The sequence below is a fragment of the Pieris napi genome, chromosome 2 (assembly GCF_905475465.1).
Source record: "Pieris napi chromosome 2, ilPieNapi1.2, whole genome shotgun sequence".
NCBI classification, from domain to species: Eukaryota; Metazoa; Arthropoda; class Insecta; order Lepidoptera; family Pieridae; genus Pieris; species Pieris napi.
The window spans coordinates 2263011-2282128 of NC_062235.1; the positions used below are offsets into that span (position 1 = coordinate 2263011).

Below are 19118 nucleotides of genomic sequence, written 5' to 3' on the forward strand. Positions count from 1 at the left end.
ACTTTCCGTCGGCCATATTGCTTAACAGACGCTTTAAGGGTCTCAAAATAATTAGTCAACTTCACGTAAATTCTGACGCTCCATTTTTATATATGTTCATCCGACAACTATTTTAAAAGCTTTGACAAGAAGACAGACCGATCCAAGGGGCCAATCATCCCCTAAATTTTAATATCTCTATGAGTGGGAGAGCATTATCTACGCGCATGAGACTGAGTGAGACCGACTGCGCTGTTAAAGCCATGAAAATTACTTGAAAAATTATTATTATTCAAAAAGGGCAAGCAAAAGCCGTTTAATATTTTGAAGAAAAATGAAGAGTACCAACAAGCATTTCACCGTTTTGGTACGTTGGATTTTGTTGGTGATGTAGATGAAGAAGAACGTGTATTCAACATAATACAAAAATTTATTTATTTATTTATTTAATTATAAGTAATCTTACAGCTAACATACAAAATATTACAAAACAAACACTTATACAGTACAAAAAGCCAAAACAGATTACATAGATATACAATATTATATAAGAAAAATGAAACAAATAAGCGCATCAATAGAAAAAATATATACAGAGAACTGAAATTTAATATTTAAAACAAAAAAAACAATACCAAATACAACCTAAACAAAATTCTAGTCTTCCCGCCCCTTCAAATATTTTCTCACATGTTCCTTGGTGAGGTGGAAAATATCTAATTCCTCATAATTAGTGTTATAGTTAGATAAAACCCGAAACATTGGTGAATTATGCAGGTAATTCGAGTTCGTACGAGGCACATGGAACAATTTTGAGTGTCTTGTCGCATATTGAGAAGGAATTTTAAAAGAAATTAACGACAGCAAATAGGGGCTATCGATCCGCCCATTAAGAATACCATGTAAAAAAAGCAGGTCTTGCTGACTTCGCCGACTTTCTAATGAGTCTAAATTAAAATAATTGCAAGAATGCGCATAACTATCGAAGCATTGGTATTTTTTAAAACTAAGGAATTTTACAAACTTTTTTTGTATATTTTCTATTGCTTTTTTATACTTAGTATAATATGGAGACCACATAACACTCGCATACTCCAGCACGCTTCTAACATAAGCAAAATATAAGCTTTTAATGCAATGTATGTTATTAAATGTCTTGCATGACCGCTTGACAAATCCTAGTTGCATATACGCTTTGCCTGTTATGTCATCGATATGTTGTGATAGGCCCATTTTTTCATCTAATAGTATTCCCAGGTCTTTTACTACTTTTACTTGTTTTATTGGGGTGTTATCGATTTTGTAAGTGTATTGGATTTTTTTGTTTTTACGCGAAAAAGTTATCTTATTACATTTGTTTATATTTATTGAAAGTTTATTTTGTTTATAGTATATTTCTAACCTATTAAGATCTTGTTGAATTTGATTACAGTTATCTATTGATTTTATTCTTAAGAAAATTTTTTGGTCATCCGCGAACATAAGATGTTTAGAAAAGTGAAAACAATATTTTATATCGTACAAATAAGCATTAAATAATAATGGGCCAAGTATTGAACCTTGGGGTACTCCTGATGTAATGTTAGTGAACATGCTTTTGTACCCGCATATTACTGTTGCTTGCCGTCTGTTAGTTATGTATGACTTTATCCATCTGTAAAGGTCACCACGTATTCCAAGGGAGAAAAGCTTATGTAACAGGATAATATGATCAACGCGATCAAAAGCTTTTTCTATATCCGTGTAGATAGCGTCAATTTGGTCACCCTCATCCATACCTCTCAGTATATAGTCAGTAAAAATAGTCAAATTAGAAACTGTTGAGCGATTTTTAGTAAAGCCGTGTTGTTGCTCCGGTAGTTGTTTAGTGATTAATGGACTTATAACATTATGTACTAGTTTTTCGAACAGTTTGCTAAAAGAATTAAGGATTGAGATAGGTCGATAATGGTCAATTCTGTTTTTGGAGCCTTTTTTATGAATAGGAACTACATGTGCTTCTTTCCATTTTAAAGGGAATGCACAGAATGTGTTAAGGGACAGATTATATATATGTGATAGTGGTGCTGCAAGTTCCTTACTACATCTTTGTAGGAAAACTGCTGGTATTCCGTCACTACCTGGACCCTTGTTTATATTTAAATTTTTAATAGCTTTAAAGACGTCGTGTTCCGTTATGTGAATGTTATTATATATGATATCTGACTCAGGTAGTTCAGGTAGGTCATAAGTATCGTCAGGAGAGTGGAAGACGCTGTTGAAGAATTTATTAAAACCCTCACAAATCTCAGGCTCCGATTTATATGACTCATCTCCAAGAACTAGCATACTAGGGTACCCAGATTTACATTGCCTCTTGTTTCTTAAGTATGACCACAACGCCTTAGGATTCTTAGCCATGTTATCTTGTACATGCTGTTCATAAGATAGCATGCACTTTTTGGATATACGCTTTTGCCTACTACGTAACAACGAGAACTCGTCATAGTCTCGCGGGTTCTTGTACATTTTCCAACGCCTATGAGCTTTTAGTTTTTCTTTTATGACGTGTATCAGGGACTTAGTGTACCACACGGGGTACTTATTATTGCATTTATTACGGCTTATTGGGACATTGTTTATAATAGTTCTATTCACAATATCATAAAATTTTGCTGTAACTTCATCTATAGTGTCTCCATTAAGATGCTGTGTCCAGTTGACCTCGCTTAGTTCCTGATTAATAGCTTCGTAATTACCGCGATAGAAATTATACTTTTGACCAACTTTTGGAGACATTTTGCGCAGAAGTAAGTCAGTTGCATCAATACTTAAACAGGGGTGATGCATATCGGGCTTAACCAATGCTATGTCAGCTATGGTATTATCTAGAGAGACATTACTTAATATTAAATCCAACACATTGTTACAAATATTGGGAATAAAATTATGTTGTGTTAGGCCAGAAGAATTTAACTTTTTTATGAAATCTTCGGAGATTTCTTGTAACTGGGTCGTACCCTGCTTTAAAATAATAGGTCCCGTGGGAGACCAGTTAATGATAGGAAGATTAAAGTCACCAACAATTATGAAGTAATCATTTGGGTTTGATTCAATTATATGACTGAATGAGGAAATAAACGTCATAAGTCGTTGCGGCTGCTTAGAATCGGGAGGTATATAGACCAATCCAATATGAAGATTACGCCGACCATTAGCTCCAAGTGAATTTTCTGGTATAGTAAGCCACAAAGTTTCGACGTTAGTGCAGTTCCATTCAGGTCTTTCATAAGCCTGCAATTTAGGAGATATAAAAATTAACAAACCTCCCCCATATTTTTTATGTGATGTTTCTTTAGTTCTATCACGCCGAAACATAGTATAATTACCCCCGCAAAGTTCGCTGTCGTAAAACTTATCGCTTAACCAAGATTCAGTTATTAAAACAATATCAAAAGTAGATAAGAGTAGATTGCGATAAAATTCAGTAGTTTTCGTCCGTAAGCCTCGCACGTTTTGATAGAATATGGTTAGGGTTTTATCCAACATTTAAAGAAAAATCTAAACGTACCAACGTTTATGCAAGCATTTTTATTTAGGTAGGAAGATCTCGAATTCTGCGTTACTATTAATGTGAAATTGTAAATCAAGAAACAAAGCGCTGCTAAAACCACTGAAAAATACACGAACGATGCCGTAAAATAATTAGTTAAATAATAAAAATACAAATGCAAAGTTGAATCTAAGAAATTTTTGATAAATCCCGCTCCGAATTTATTGTAATGGCTGGGGACTCTTCGTTTCTGCGTAAAAAAATGCAACAGTTTCTGACCCAAACGAATTTGTAACCTTTGTTCGTAGCCATTGTTTTAACCTCTTTTAGCAGATATTTGTTTTCAGGGGTCAGGTGCTCGTTTACAAAGAATTTCTTAGAATTACCAGCCAAACCAATATCAGACGTTTGAATTCCTCGCCTTTTTCGTAAACCGGACAAAATTTTGTCTTTAATGTCGCGAGATCTGAGACGAACAACAATTGTTTTTGGCTTTCCTGGCGTTGATTGCTTCGGCTGTACGCGATTGGCGAATTCAATATCGCCCGGTTGCAATTCCACGTCAGCATGTTTTGCAATTTTTTGTATTAGTGAGCGTGTCGACTCGTTGCTAGTTTGAGGTAAACCTACAACCTCAATATTATTCATTCGGTTCCACTGCTGCTGCTTAGAAATTTGCGATTTTAGTTCACTTACAATGGCATTGCTATTCGAGAGATCATTCCTTAGTATATTTAATTCCTCCCTTAGCGATTTTGTTTCTTCAACGAATGGAATCATGAAGGACTTAATTTCTTCTCTCAATTCCATAATAAGAGAAGCTTTTAGAGTTTCGATCAGCTTATTCTGTATGTGACCCAGTTTAGCGTCGATTGCCTGGTTAATTCCCTCTGCAATTACCTTCTGCAAGTCATCCCTAGACAAGTGCTTGTCACTTTGTCCTGGATCCTTTTTATGACGCCTCGTGGAGGCTTGTGGATTTTCAGGCGATGCATCAGGGCAGCGCCGTCCTCTACGCATGCAAGGAGGACATATCCAAGTGTCACTTGATTGTTCCACTGTAAGTCCTGTACAGTTACTGTGACAACCTCTAAAGCACTGAATACATTGAATCTGCGTGCTTATGTCTAGGTCCTTGGAGCATGCAATGCATTTGAGCATTTTATCTATTCCTCAAATTTTCCCTTCCTTATTATATAGAAGAAAAAGGAAAATATAAAAATATAAAACAAAAATAAAACCTATATGTGTCGACACTCAGGATCGAACTGGCTTCAGTTATATTTTACGTTAAGAACTTTTGTACGGAGCCACAACGTTCGTGACAAGTGATCTGAATAAATCGTATAGTATGATAAATTTATCTGTGATGTTTACAACGTTCCTGGAATAATTGATGTAGATGCTGTCAGACTACAGTTGTTTATCATTTACATACATGGTATCTGATATAAATGAAGAATTCAATGGAAAGAATTTAAGAAACTTCGATGCCAGTAACTTACCACCTTGTAAAAGTGAGCTTTGGCAACAGTTTCGACGGGCTAGCTTTGGAACAATGCAAGTATGAAGATGATAAATATTTTCAACCCCGAAAACAATGGCTGGACACTACAAGATGGTAAATATGATTTTCATTGGTTCAATTACCGGGTTTTGTCAGTGAGTCGCTGGAAGAACAATCAGGTTTTTTCGTTTCTCATATTATTTGTATCTTTTTAGTTTTTTCAGACCTTCATTGTTTAACTTGTTTTTTACAGAGGAAGAAAATAAGGATAATGCTGATGATGACGATCACGATTTAGATATTCAATTTCAAGATAGATATTTGATGATGATGATAATGAAGATTAAAAGCCACTGTTAAGAAATATTGAAGAATTAATATTTTTCCACTTTGTTTCCAAATTTCCAATAAATAATTAATTAAAAAATTGCTGCTATTTAAATATAAGTGGTATTTTTAAAAAATATTTTTTAGTTCTAATTAATAAATTGAAAAAAAAAATAATGTCGGCTAACTTTAGTATTATTTATTATGTGTCAATTTTTTTCTTATTTTTGTTGCTATAATTTACTTGTGTTAGGGCTAGTTGATCTGGTTCTTAGGGTAGGAAATTAAACACTCCAATGATGACTTGATTTACTATATTTCACACACTGACCCTACGTAAAATGTATAAACACCAACTTGAACAAAGGAATTGCCTGTGCGCATGTGCTACAAGCTGTTTTATCATTTAGTCCCCACTCTGACTCGACCTTCCCACTTCGGGCAGTTATTCGAGTCAATTCGTAACAATTCGTAAATAACCGAACGAGTCAAATGAGTAATTATTGCACATGCGCACTTGTAGCCAAAGAATATGTTTCATAAATTATTTAGAATATTATAAAATAAATAATAAAAGCTAACAGTCGGCCTTTCCTGACAATGTTTGCGTCTCGCAAAAAGAAAGAAAAACAAAAACAATGCTTTGTAAATTACAACTCAAAACAGAAACAAAATTAATTCTATGTATCTTTTAACTTTCATTCTTGAATTACATCTCTTTAGTTAAATTGAACCTAAATTTAATTTATGTTTATTTATAATGGAATAAAAGATACAGGTATCACCTATTTCACGTCATTAAATATGTATCGGTAGAAATCCCTATTCATCGGCAAAGAAGACATGAGGTGTAGGCCGAGAGAAAAAGCCGGCGTAAAAAACTCTCGGTACTCTTTTAAAATATCAAGTCATCAATAATTAACAATAGTCTTATCATATCATATCTACTGTGACCTCTTCATATTCACAATAGTCTTACATATTAAAGTCTACTGTGACCTCTTTACATTCACAATAGTCTTACATATCTACTGTGACCTCTTCACATTCACAATAGTCTTATATATCCAATCTACTGTGACCTCTTTACATTCACAATAGTCGGACACCAAATCTACTGTGACCTCTTTACATTCACAATAGTCTTACATACATACATAACTAAATCTTTTGAGATCTTTTTATGTTCACAATATAGTTTACATGACTAAATCTTTTGAGATCTCTTTATATTTACAATATATTTTACATTAAAGTTCACATCACTAACCTCTTTAAATTCACCATAAAGTTTACATAACTGAATCTGTTTTGTGATCTCTTTTTATTCACAATAAAGTTTACATAAATAAATCTGTTTTATCTCTTTACATTTAAAATAAAGTTAACATAACTAAATGCATTGTGATCTTTTTAAATTCACAATAAAGTTTACATAAGTAAATCTGTTTTATCTCTTTGCATTTAAAATAAAGTTTATATTACTAAATGTATTATGATCTCTTTATATTCACAATAAAGTTTACATAACTAAATGCATTGTGATCTCATTAAATTCACAATAAAGTTTACATAAGTAAATCTGTTTTATCTCTTTACATTTAAAATAAAGTTTACGTAACTAAATGTATTGTGATCTCATTAAATTCACAATAAAGTTTACATAAATAAATCTGTTTTATCTCTTTACATTTAAAATAAAGTTTACATAACTAAATGCATTGTGATCTCATTAAATTCACAATAAAGTTTACATAAGTAAATCTGTTTTATCTCTTTACATTTAAAATAAAGTTTACGTAACTAAATGTATTGTGATCTCATTAAATTCACAATAAAGTTTACATAAGTAAATCTGTTTTATCTCTTTACATTTAAAATAAAGTTTACGTAACTAAATGTATTGTGATCTTTTTATGCATTGTGATCTTTAAAATTCACAATAAAGTTAACATAACTAAATCTGTTTTATATCTTTATATTTAAAATAAAGTTAACATAACTAAATGCATTGTGATCTCTTAATATTCACAATAAAGTTTATATGACTAAATCTATTGTGATCTCTTTATATTTACAATAAAGTTTACATTACTATATATATTGTGATCTCTTAATATTCACAATAAAGTTTATATAACTATATCTATTGTGATCTCTTAATATTCACAATAAAGTTTATATAACTATATCTATTGTGATATTTTTATTTTCAAAATAAAGTTTACATAACTAAATGCATTGTGATATTAGATTTAGTTATGTAAACTACCCATATTCACAATAAAGTTTATATAACTATATCTATTGTGATCTCTTAATATTCACAATATAGTTTACATAACTAAATCCTTTGAGATATCTTTATATTCACAATAAAGTCCTACATAACTGAAACTACTGTGATCTTTTAAGATCACAATAAAGTTTTACCAAACTAAGTCCATTATGATCTCTTTATATTCACAATAGTGAATTTATCATGTGAAATTGATATTCGTATATGTTTTAATTGTACTTTATAATTTATATATTTTTTTGTAAAACTTATGTTTACATTAATTGTCACACATTTAAGATGTAAGATTTTGTAAAATAATTAGTAGATTTAGTACTGTGTGTGATGTCGTAAGCTTATTAACTAAATAAATAAATAAATATTCTAGTCTATGTCAATTATACGAATAAATAGTGCGTGAGTACAAAGTACACATGTCAAAAGTGAAACTTCTTTGTAGATTAATTATTGAGTAATTAAGCTGACCAAATCCCATAATTTAATTTTCCCAGTCTTTCTATATTATTAAATGATACCAAGGCTAATTAAAAACCAGAGCTAAAATTAGTTAAATTAGTTCAATAATATAAGAAATTACTATCATAATTGCTAACTAATGTCCACATTTTGTAAAATAGCCAACTGGGTCTTAGCAAAAGGTCCAAAACCAACAAAAAAAAAAAATGGTAATTTTTTCCCATAATAAAATAATAATGATATTGATATGTATTAAAAACACCATCGGTGTTCAAGTCTCAATCGCTCTCTCCCTCTTTTCTTTGACAAAAACGCTGCAGATTTTCGTGCAGACTTCAGAAAAAATACTTATCGAAAGCACAACAAATACTTGAACTATTACTACTACAACCCTACTTCTTTAGAGTATTATTTTTCATCAACATATTTCAACGCACTCAAAACTTACTTATTATATTAAGCCATCACTTTTATTAGGATACTTTCACTTCTGGAGATGAATTAAATGTGAAATTACTTTATCAAATAATTTGACATTACTTTGTCAAATACAACCTCATTGGTAACCGATCAAGATGATACAATAATTTTCTTACATTTTTTAAATTTCATTACAACATTTAATCAATTCTGTTTTAAGATATTTTATCATCAGACATAATGAAAGTATTTCATATCCATTATTAAGACCAATAACAAAAATAAAATAAAAAAAAAACTAACCAAGTATTGATTGGTTTGTAGGGAATACATAATATGTTAAAAGGTCATATGTAATTTTGAATTTCTAAGCACATAGCCACAGTACACAAAAAGAACAACAGCCTTAGCAAGCAAGTTAAATTGTCGACATGACGTGACATCGAAGTTTCAGATTTGTTAATGAAATTGAGACTTATGTCTGTTTGATGCTGTATCAAAAAGCAACCCTTTGTAATATACCCAAAGTGAATTACCGCAAAAGAAATGTCATGAAAGACTAGGCTCTGCAGTATGTTAACATTCAGCAGAGTCTTACTCATTTGAAGTAAATCAAACTTCTTTATCAGCAATGCCAACTTTGAATGCTCCCATTTAACATGGTGCATGTAAAATTGACTACGGGAGGATTACTAATTCCTCCTTAAAACCTAAACTTGCGAATGCTTGCTTCTTATATATTTTAAATCTCTAAGCAGCAAAAAAAATATAATAATATTAATACCTCATAATATACAGTCTTACTGTGTCGTTGTCCTATAGAGTCATCTTACCAGGTCATCTTTTTCATCTTTGCTACCCTTGCTCTCACTTAAGACCAGAAATACCATCAGCTTTCTAATAGTACCCTGATGCGAGGCCCTGTGTAATACAACACCCATGATTTGTAGTGCTGTGAGGCAACGCCTGCGTAGCCACTCGATCTGCTGCAGCTTCGTGGTAAGTTTAACTTACGACTGCCCTATAGCCTGCACCTACTGCATTGGAAAGCAAGCTGCTTTAGTCTCACCAATGAAATAACCATAAGGTTCGACTTCTATATGCCTCGTCCCTAAAACGACTTCGCAACTCAGGACTAAAACCCTGGATTCTTATTGGGTCTAGTCATACTGGAAACAATCGTTACACAAAAGAAAAACATTGTACATTATTACTCCAGCCATCTTAATCTATAAGGATTGGCGTCGATTCTAAGTAACAAAGACACTCTATAAAATCAAATAATTTTTTATTAATACATATATTTAAGATAGTTTAGAATATTATTCAACGTAGTAATAAAAAAAAAAAAATTGTTTGTATTGATTATATATATAAAACATTTAAGCTTTAATTACCAATAAAATATACTTCAAACAATACGTTTCAATTGAATTTTCGTATAACAAAGTCATAATATGATATTAAACTAACCTTCTACGATAAATGGCGAAAATTATTGTAAAATTTATTACTTTTGTAAATACCTTAATATTAAACTAACTGAACTTCTAAAAATGAATAGTTACTTTAAAGTAAATTATATATGTAAAAACCTTATTATAATAACAGTCACTAAATAATTTCTAAAAATGGTATAAAATATATATAAAAAAAATTGAAATAATTAGTTCTGTAAAAATATTATAATAACAAACAGATTTGAAACTTCTAAAAATAATAAATTAATTAAATGTAACTTATTATAATATTCAACTTGCCAAATAATTTAAAAAATGGTAAAACATTTATAATAAAGTAGTCTGTAAAAATAAAACTTTATTAAAATATTCAACTCACCAAAGAACCTCTAAAAAAAATGGTAAAATTATTATTATAAAAAATAAATTAGTTCTGTAAGAAACTTATTATAGTATTAAATCGGCTTGGAACTTCTAAAAATAATAAATTAATTAAATGTATCTTATTATAATATTCAAGTTGCCTAATAATTTCAAAAATGGTAAAACATTTATAATAAAGTAGTCTGTAAAAATAAAACTTTATTAAAATATTCAACTCACCAAAGAACCTCTAAAAAAAAACGTTAAAATTAAAATAAATTAGTTCTGTAAGAAACTTATTATAATATTAAATCAGCTTGGAACATCTAAAAATAATAAATTAATTAAATGTATCTTATTTTAATATTCAAGTTGCCTAATAATTAAAAAAAAAAATGGTAAAACATTTATAATAAAGTAGTCTGTAAAAATACAACTTTATTAAAATATTCAACTCACCAAATAACCTCTAAAAAAAAATTGTTAAAATATGAGACAAAATTAAACTAATTACTTGTGTAATCTGTCGTAAATCTTAATATATAAATTACGTGTCACGTTGTTTGTCCACTATCGACTCCTGACTACCGAACCGATATCAAATATTTTGCACACCGTGTGCAGTTTGATCTAACTTAAAAGATAGGATAGCTTACATTTCAATTTATATTATTTTATTGCAAAATATTTGTTTATTATTTAACAGTCACAATTCTAACAGATGGCGCTGTGTTGAAAGTACCAACGTTTCACATAAGCTACAATTCAACGGCATAACAACCAATAAAGCATGGTGGTCCCCATGACTAGTGTTCTCCTACCGTTTCCCTTGAATAGTTTACTACTATGTAATATAAGAAAAACCTTAGCCACAGCAACGCGCTTGGCCGGTCTGCTAGTATCTTATAATAATGATTCAATTTATTTCAACTAAACCGACGGTAAGTATTATAAAAATATGTAATGTAACAGCTTTAAAATAAATAACGTTATATGTTTTACAGGACAGGTTCGGTGGCCGTCGATGCATAACTATAGCAAAATCCCGAGTACATACCTCGCCATAATGTCTCCCTACCAGAACGTTTCTTAAACACGCACTAAACACTCACTATAAAATTCTAATTAGTGGACGTAACTACATATTATCAATTATAATTATCAAAAACTATATATAAAAGTACATCTAACGTAACTCGAGTAAATCTCAACAAAGACTAATAAAAACATATGAGGATCGGCCGAGTAAAAATATTTGGGATCACCCTCATCAAATATTATAAAATTATGTATTTCGAACACTCGTATAGGATTCATTTTCTTCCATTTATGTTAGGTAGGTATGAAGGACTTCAGCTGGGAAGTTTTGATTTTCATCGATATAAGACGACAAGACAGGGCCGACGGGTTATAGTTGGTAAAAAATTTAGATAACCTAAAACAGCACAGTCCCACACTTCCTACGCAATAGCACAGTCTTCCGTTAGTAAAAATACAAAACTTCATAATCGTAAGCTAGGTTTCATAACAAATGTAACTAATTTACCTTCAAAGGTGTAATAAAAATAATAAAAAAAAGAGTACCTACATCTTTAGGTTACAAAATGTAGAAAGGGAAAAAAAAAAATCGCATACCTCGTGGGCGTTAATCCTTTACACCAAGGATATGATATACCATATCAGTTTACCTCGATGGCATCCCGCTCTTCTGATTTGTTAGGGCTAGTTGATCTGGTTCTTAGGGTAGGAAATTAAACACTCCAATGATGACTTGATTTACTATATTTCACACACTGACCCTACGTAAAATGTATAAACACCAACTTGAACAAAGGAATTGCCTGTGCGCATGTGCTACAAGCTGTTTTATCATTTAGTCCCCACTCTGACTCGACCTTCCCACTTCGGGCAGTTATTCGAGTCAATTCGTAACAATTCGTAAATAACCGAACAAGTCAAATGAGTAATTATTGCACATGCGCACTTGTAGCCAAAGAATATGTTTCATAAATTATTTAGAATATTATTAAATAAATAATAAAAGCTAACACTTGTCAACAAAAGTTCTAAAAATTATAAAATATCTGTTCAAGTAATTTTCATGGCTTTAACAGCGCAGTCGGTCTCACTCAGTCTCATGCGCGTAGATAATGCTCTCCCACTCATAGAGATATTAAAATTTAGTTTAGGGGATTATTGGCCCCTTGGATCGGTCTGTCTTCTTGTCAAAGCTTTTAAAATAGTTGTCGGATGAACATATATAAAAATGGAGCGTCAGAATTTAGGTGAAGTTGACTAATTATTTTGAGACCCTTAAAGCGTCTGTTAAGCAATATGGCCGACGGAAAGTGTCTGGGAGTATTGACAATTTATTTTTAACTATACACTCGAAAACATGTATAAAAATCAGCCATGAGAATTTACGTGAAGTAAGTAATGTTTTTGTGTACCTTGATTACCTGATACCTGGAAATTGGCCGTTTGACCAAGCTAGCAGGTAGGCATACGATCATAGTACATACTAACACTACCCAATCGTCCACATTTCATCCATCAGAAAATACGTGACGTCTGGCGGCCCTGGGATCTTGCTCTATTGGCTCTATACTGAATTTGACAAAGTTGTGTGACGTATAGGGTGTTACAGCAATTCTAAGGTATATAACGCATTACAGAAATCACAGAGCGATTTAAAATTATGGCAGAGAGTTTCTTGTCACTTATTTCCGTCCGTTCTACGCACTTGATTTGAGGAGTTCCATTTCAAAACTATGTCATAATGTCCTTACACAACATATATTTTGACTTTGAAATCAATGCATAGAGCAAACTAAACGAATAAAAAGTTCTATAAAAACAAAAAGGTTTGTGAATTGGGAAACTTTCTTGTTGCCTCGTTTTCAAAAGGCTGGTATCAGCGGAATTTTATTACACGTTTGTTCTACTTTTTGTGCGGATTATTTGAACAGTTTTTCGCCGTTGACAACTACAGATTTTTGTATACCTTGTTTTATCGGCTTGTTCGGGGCATACTGGTATTTAGATATTACCTAGGCTTACCTATTACTATACCTACACTTACCTAGAAGACCCGTAAGGGCCACCCTTACAAATCTTAGATACACCAATCATTTGAGCAAGTGAGAGTTTTCTGCGATTTGATTTACTCTTATTAATTTTTAAATGTTTATCTTAAACCGTTTTACAAAAAAGTTTCGTATATTAAAGTACGGAAGTTGACGTCACTTAAGCCGTATCAACAAATACATGAAAGTGATGTGAAGCCTCACGAATTTCATGTTCATTACGTAAATATATTCACATTTTCCTTCCGCTGAGGCCATAAAATCCCGCTGGCAAGCTTTTGATGGAGTCGTGAAAGTGATTTTCTTTGGTGACGGTTCTTTGGTGACTGATAATATGGTAATATCGATTTACTCATAGACCGCTGTGTTCGTAACCAAGTAACCAAGCGAAACGTGTCGCTGGGGGGGGGGGGATAAGAAAACAAAGACAAGAGGGAAGGAGGTTGTTCGTTCGTCTTTTGTTTTATTGTTATTGTGATGCTATTGACCAATCACAATCAAATGAAACACGTCGTCTTTTGTTTTACATTTACATGATAAAGTCTAAGGAGCCAACAGCTCAAGTCTTATACCAAAGCCGGGACACGATCCATCTTCCTATTTAGCTAAACAAAATTCCTTTTAATTTCTCCTCCCTTTCCCTGAGGAATTTCTCAATTCTTAGGATGATAGAAATCTAAAGCCTTTTATTGGTATTTTGTGTTTTTCCAAGTAATTTTATTTTTATTACATCCCATAATATAGGTCCTTACATATGAAATAGGCGTTTTGTCGTACTGGCCAATTTGACCTCAAATATCTGCTCTTTGGTTGGGAATTCCAAATTCAATTTTTTACAGCTATTTACTCGTGCATTTGTTTTTTGAAAACCATGATTCTTTTCATTTTCCTGTTTTTCGAAAAATTACCATTACGGCAGATGTCTTTTGTCAGCAACTGCAAACCATGATGGAAAAGCTAGCTGCTAAACAGCCAAGACGGATCAATCGCTCTAGGTCACTACTCCTTCACGACGACGCTAGACCACGCACTGCACAACAGACTGCTACCAAATTAGAGGAGTTTCGTAAAAAGTTCATCTCTGATGGGGCAGTCGAAACCACCTTCAAAGATTTTATTGATTCCCGTTACAATTGTTTTTTTAGTAAAGGGAACAATGAACTACCTAGAAGATGTCAAAACTGCATAGATAGCAATGGTACATACTTTGATTAATAAAATATATTCTATTAAAAAACGTGTATGTACTAATGTACACACGTTAGAAGTTATACTTCTTTGGCGTAACAAGATAAAAATCTTTTCAAAAATTGTATTCTACGTTTGTAGAAAAAACGACACTTACAATAGAAAAACTAAAATGTTGACTTTAGCTAACTTCAGGATATCGGTTTTTGTGACGGTGTACGCGCGCATCGTAAAAATTACTCTCATCATTCCCTAACGCGCCAAAAAAAGTATAGCTTCAAAAATCTACTTTTTGTTCCTCCCAAACAAAACGCCAATTTCATTAGTATGGAACTAATATTTATGTTGAAGTCAACAATATTTAGTAAATCAAGTTATGAGCTCGACTTAATGGTGTAATTTTGTTACGTCTAATCGTCCTCCCTTCAAGTGGAATGATAAATGATTGATTCAGAAATTCTGAACACCAATTTGTATCTATTATAATAAGAGGCCCGTTGAATAAGATATATCTATGTTAATAATAATAGATTATTTATGTTTAAAATGTTAAGGAGTTTGGCTTTTTTAAGAGAAAGAGCTTACCCATTCTTAAAAGGTCAGCAACGCACTTGTGAGCCCTCTATAAAAGTGAATGTCTATGGGTGGTGGTAACACTTATCATCAGTGAACTATCAACAATGTGGTCAGTCAAAGTCGAGGTTAGGTTTTACCTTATAAACTCAACCCGTTTTTTAATCGACAATTGCTTATAAATTTAACCAATAACCCTGAGACTTGGATAAAATTTAAGAATGATGTTCAGACATCCACAAAATTCCTATAATCAATTTAGTTATTGAAAGAAAATCTCCACGCATTTTTCCTGATTTAGTTGACAGATTCGAAGTCGGATTAATTTGAATAAAAATCAGAAATTAAATTTTTATTATATCGTTTATTAATTTCGTATTAATAATAAAAGCACTATAAATTTGATTAAGTATTAAACGTTATATAAACGGAATCTCTTCTTCTCAAACTTCATTACTGACGGCCAAGGCTGTCTTGAAAAGCCCTAAGGGGAAAATCAACTTGCTGCCTCAGCTTGTCTTAGACCATTGAGGCCCATAATTATCTTAACCTGGTCAGACCAAGGGGTAGGCGATCGACCCCGACTTCTCCTGCCATCACTCCTCCATACCATTACAAACTTGTCAAGACTATTTGGTTCTCTCCTGGAAATATGGCCAAAGTAGCTAAGCACCAGGTTAATGACAGTCTTGTGGTGATTTTTAGTTGGTTGAGAATGGACTTATTTGTTTCTTTTTGCAGTACGTGGTATTCGCAACCACATCTCGAATGTCTTTATCTTTTTTCGGTACTTAATATAAACGTTGTAACTATCACATAAACGTATTTTTTGTAACATTTATGTTTTCCATAATTGCCATATATTAAGAAAAATATAGTTTTAAACATATACTGTACATAAAGCATTCTATATGATTCGGTGAATTTTAATAAATAAATACCATTTATTACTTCTTCCCATACAAACATAAAATAGTGTTCGCTACATTGTATATGCAATTTGATTACATTTATATTTTAATTTAAATTTCTCTGTGCTTTTAGAATCAATAGCGACCAGGTTCCCCGCATTATCTTAAACGAGGCATTACCTGAATGGTCGGTCGCTTAGCTAAATTGTTCGTAATTAACTTTTGGAATTGCCTGTGATTTTGTCTACATTACCACGGCTCTTTTCACAAAAAGCGAATAAACCTTTATATTTCCTAAGGATTTAAAACGTGTTGATTCAAAATTATAATTCTCATCGTGATATCGTTGTCATGACATTTATAACAAGATAGCAAGAACACGTCCGAATTCTATAAACGTCAGGGATACTGGGATAACACGTTCTTTTAAATTAAAAATGCTTGTTCGGTGTTGTGAGATCTAATGATATCTGATCTCTTTGAATTGACTTACATCGTGCAGTTACGGCATAATGAATAATAATTAAGTAATTGTTACTTAAAGACATGGTTCTGGAAAAAAATAATTATTTCACGACATAGAATTTTGCACAGCTACAACCACTGCGATGACTACCTTAAAGGCCCTCTTGCTTTTAAAATAATGATATACATATATGTTATAATGATGTATGGAAAATCAATCACATACAAACCTATGATCTGGATAAATTTAAAACTAAACCCATGTTGCAGTGTACAGTCTTCTAAGGTACAATAAAACATCTTATATATATTCAAAATATACAATAAAAGAAGACAAAATACAGTGAGTCAATAACTGATAATTTTGAGAGTGTATATTATATGTGGTGATATGTATAGGTGATGAATTTGAGTTCTAATAGCAAGCACTCTGTCATTTTCTGTAGTTTGTCTCATTTAAGCATTCTAGCATGTTGTCTCGATAATTGTTAATTCGGTTTATTAAGGAAAGACAGTGCGTCATTTTGGTGTAAAAGTGTGTATGCTGCTCCTAGACGAAATGATTAATGTTAATGAACGTTAGGTTCTATCCCAGCTTTATGTCTTATCAAAATCAGATTAATATAATTAAAATGCTATTCCAAAATAATGTAGAACTACCAGTTTAACGAGTATTCCTTTATGCATTTGTTACATTAAAATTCCGTCTCCGAACTTCGCAATTAAATTACTCGAATTCTCCAAAATGCAGACGAAGTAAATATAATTAAAATGTATTATTCTTTTGCAGGAAGTTGGAAAAATGAGGCTCTGTACATATTTGCTGCTGAGTTTCTTGGGTAAGTCGCTGTTTGTTTTGGGCAACGCCTTTTTATTAGACGAATTTATTCCACTCGATATCTCTTTGTTTACGATTTTCCTCTTGGATTATATGGATCGCGTTTATGTTTTTCGCCATACTTTATGCTTAAGACGCTAAAGATTACCAATACCGAAACTCGAGGATTTTGGGAAATTCGTCTAATAAATGCAGTGTAATATATATTGTTCACATTATGTGTTGGAATTATTTTAAGTTTTTACAGTAATCTTTTAACTTAACAATGAAGCAGATTTTCTGTTGGAATTATCATATTTAAAGGACATATTAATCAGCTTTCATTGCGAAATGAAAACGATATTTCACCAGGAATCGAACCCAGAGCAACTATTATTTTCTGCATTAACGACAAAACCTTGAAGCGATCTTTAATCAGATTACTGTATGTTGAAATATCGATACGTATACTTGTCAAACATAAGATAAAATACTACCAGACTTTGCGTATTACTATTTATTTAATGTATACATAATCCGAAAAAAAATAAGTTTACAATAGTGTGATGGAAACATAAATTGGACACAGTATTTCATACAGGACGTCGAATAGAATTAAAACTTATATACTAAGCCCAATTATATATACTAGGTGATCCGGCAAACGTCGTTTTGCCATGTATATAATTTATAATAAAAAAATAGGGGTTGATCGTAGAGGGGTGAAAGTTAGGGGTTGTATGTATTTTTTAGTGCTGTATCATAAAAAAAAACAGAAAAAAATATCTAAAAATAAAAATAAATATTTAGGGGAATGAAAAATTCTCAGACATACCCAATATGCACACAAAATTTCATGAGAATCGGTCGAGCCGTTTCGGAGGAGTTTAACCACAAACACCGCAATACGAGAATTTTATATATTAGATATATATCATAAGATTATAACAAGACATGAGAATAATGCATAATCTATAGTAATATAATGTACAGCATCAACGCAACGTGTTATTCATAATAGCATATAATAATTCTATCGCGAAGGTTTCTAGTTCCGAATACTCCTACGGAGAGCCGGTAAACTTTTTCATAATGATTTTAACAACTTTAAGTACTTATAATATCGCCGAAATAAATTGTCAAGAAATGTATATTTAATTTAATATTTATTGAAAACATCAAGATCCTGTTTGTGATACAGTAAAAAAGTTTCGTTCAACAAATTTCCAGTCAGTAATATGTCAAAACTTACCAAAAAACACCTTCCAAACTGACATTTATAAACAACACAACTTTTTATATAAATACACTTCTGTCAGAGTTTTACATTTGATAAAAGTGTGAAAATGAAATTCGCCAGCTCTGCCCCACGGGAACAGTAAATCTTCGGTCATATAACTCTGGGGCCTAGACGTCACTACGAAAGTTTTCGGTCAATGGACTGCAGTGTTTATAACTAGTTCTTTATTTTATACGTATCTTATTTAGTGTACTTATTGTTGCCTCGTGGTACAATTTTATATACATTTAGGGACGTTATTAATCATGAAATACACAGCTTTAAGGTATAAACTTGCCATTTATTAAAATAATAATACTAAAAAAAATGTTAAAAAATATTTCGTTCAAAGTAACAAAGATGGATTCCTACCTAAAGTGGGTGGACAAAAATACATAATTAAATTCTTCGTCCTCCGCAGATTAATTATGGAAAAATTAGTATAAAGGTGAAAAT

General features: G+C 31.7%; 1 protein-coding gene across 1 annotated transcript in view; it reads left to right on the forward strand.

The window, feature by feature from the left end:
- The window catches only part of LOC125056929 (Down syndrome cell adhesion molecule-like protein Dscam2), a 169924-nt gene that overhangs the window by 14982 nt on the left and 135824 nt on the right, over positions 1 to 19118 (forward strand). Inside the window, exon 2 of the mRNA XM_047660293.1 lies at positions 17357 to 17405. Within this exon, the coding sequence (XP_047516249.1) occupies positions 17369 to 17405 (37 nt within the window). The 5' untranslated portion in view covers positions 17357 to 17368. The remainder of the gene's footprint in view (positions 1 to 17356; positions 17406 to 19118) is intronic.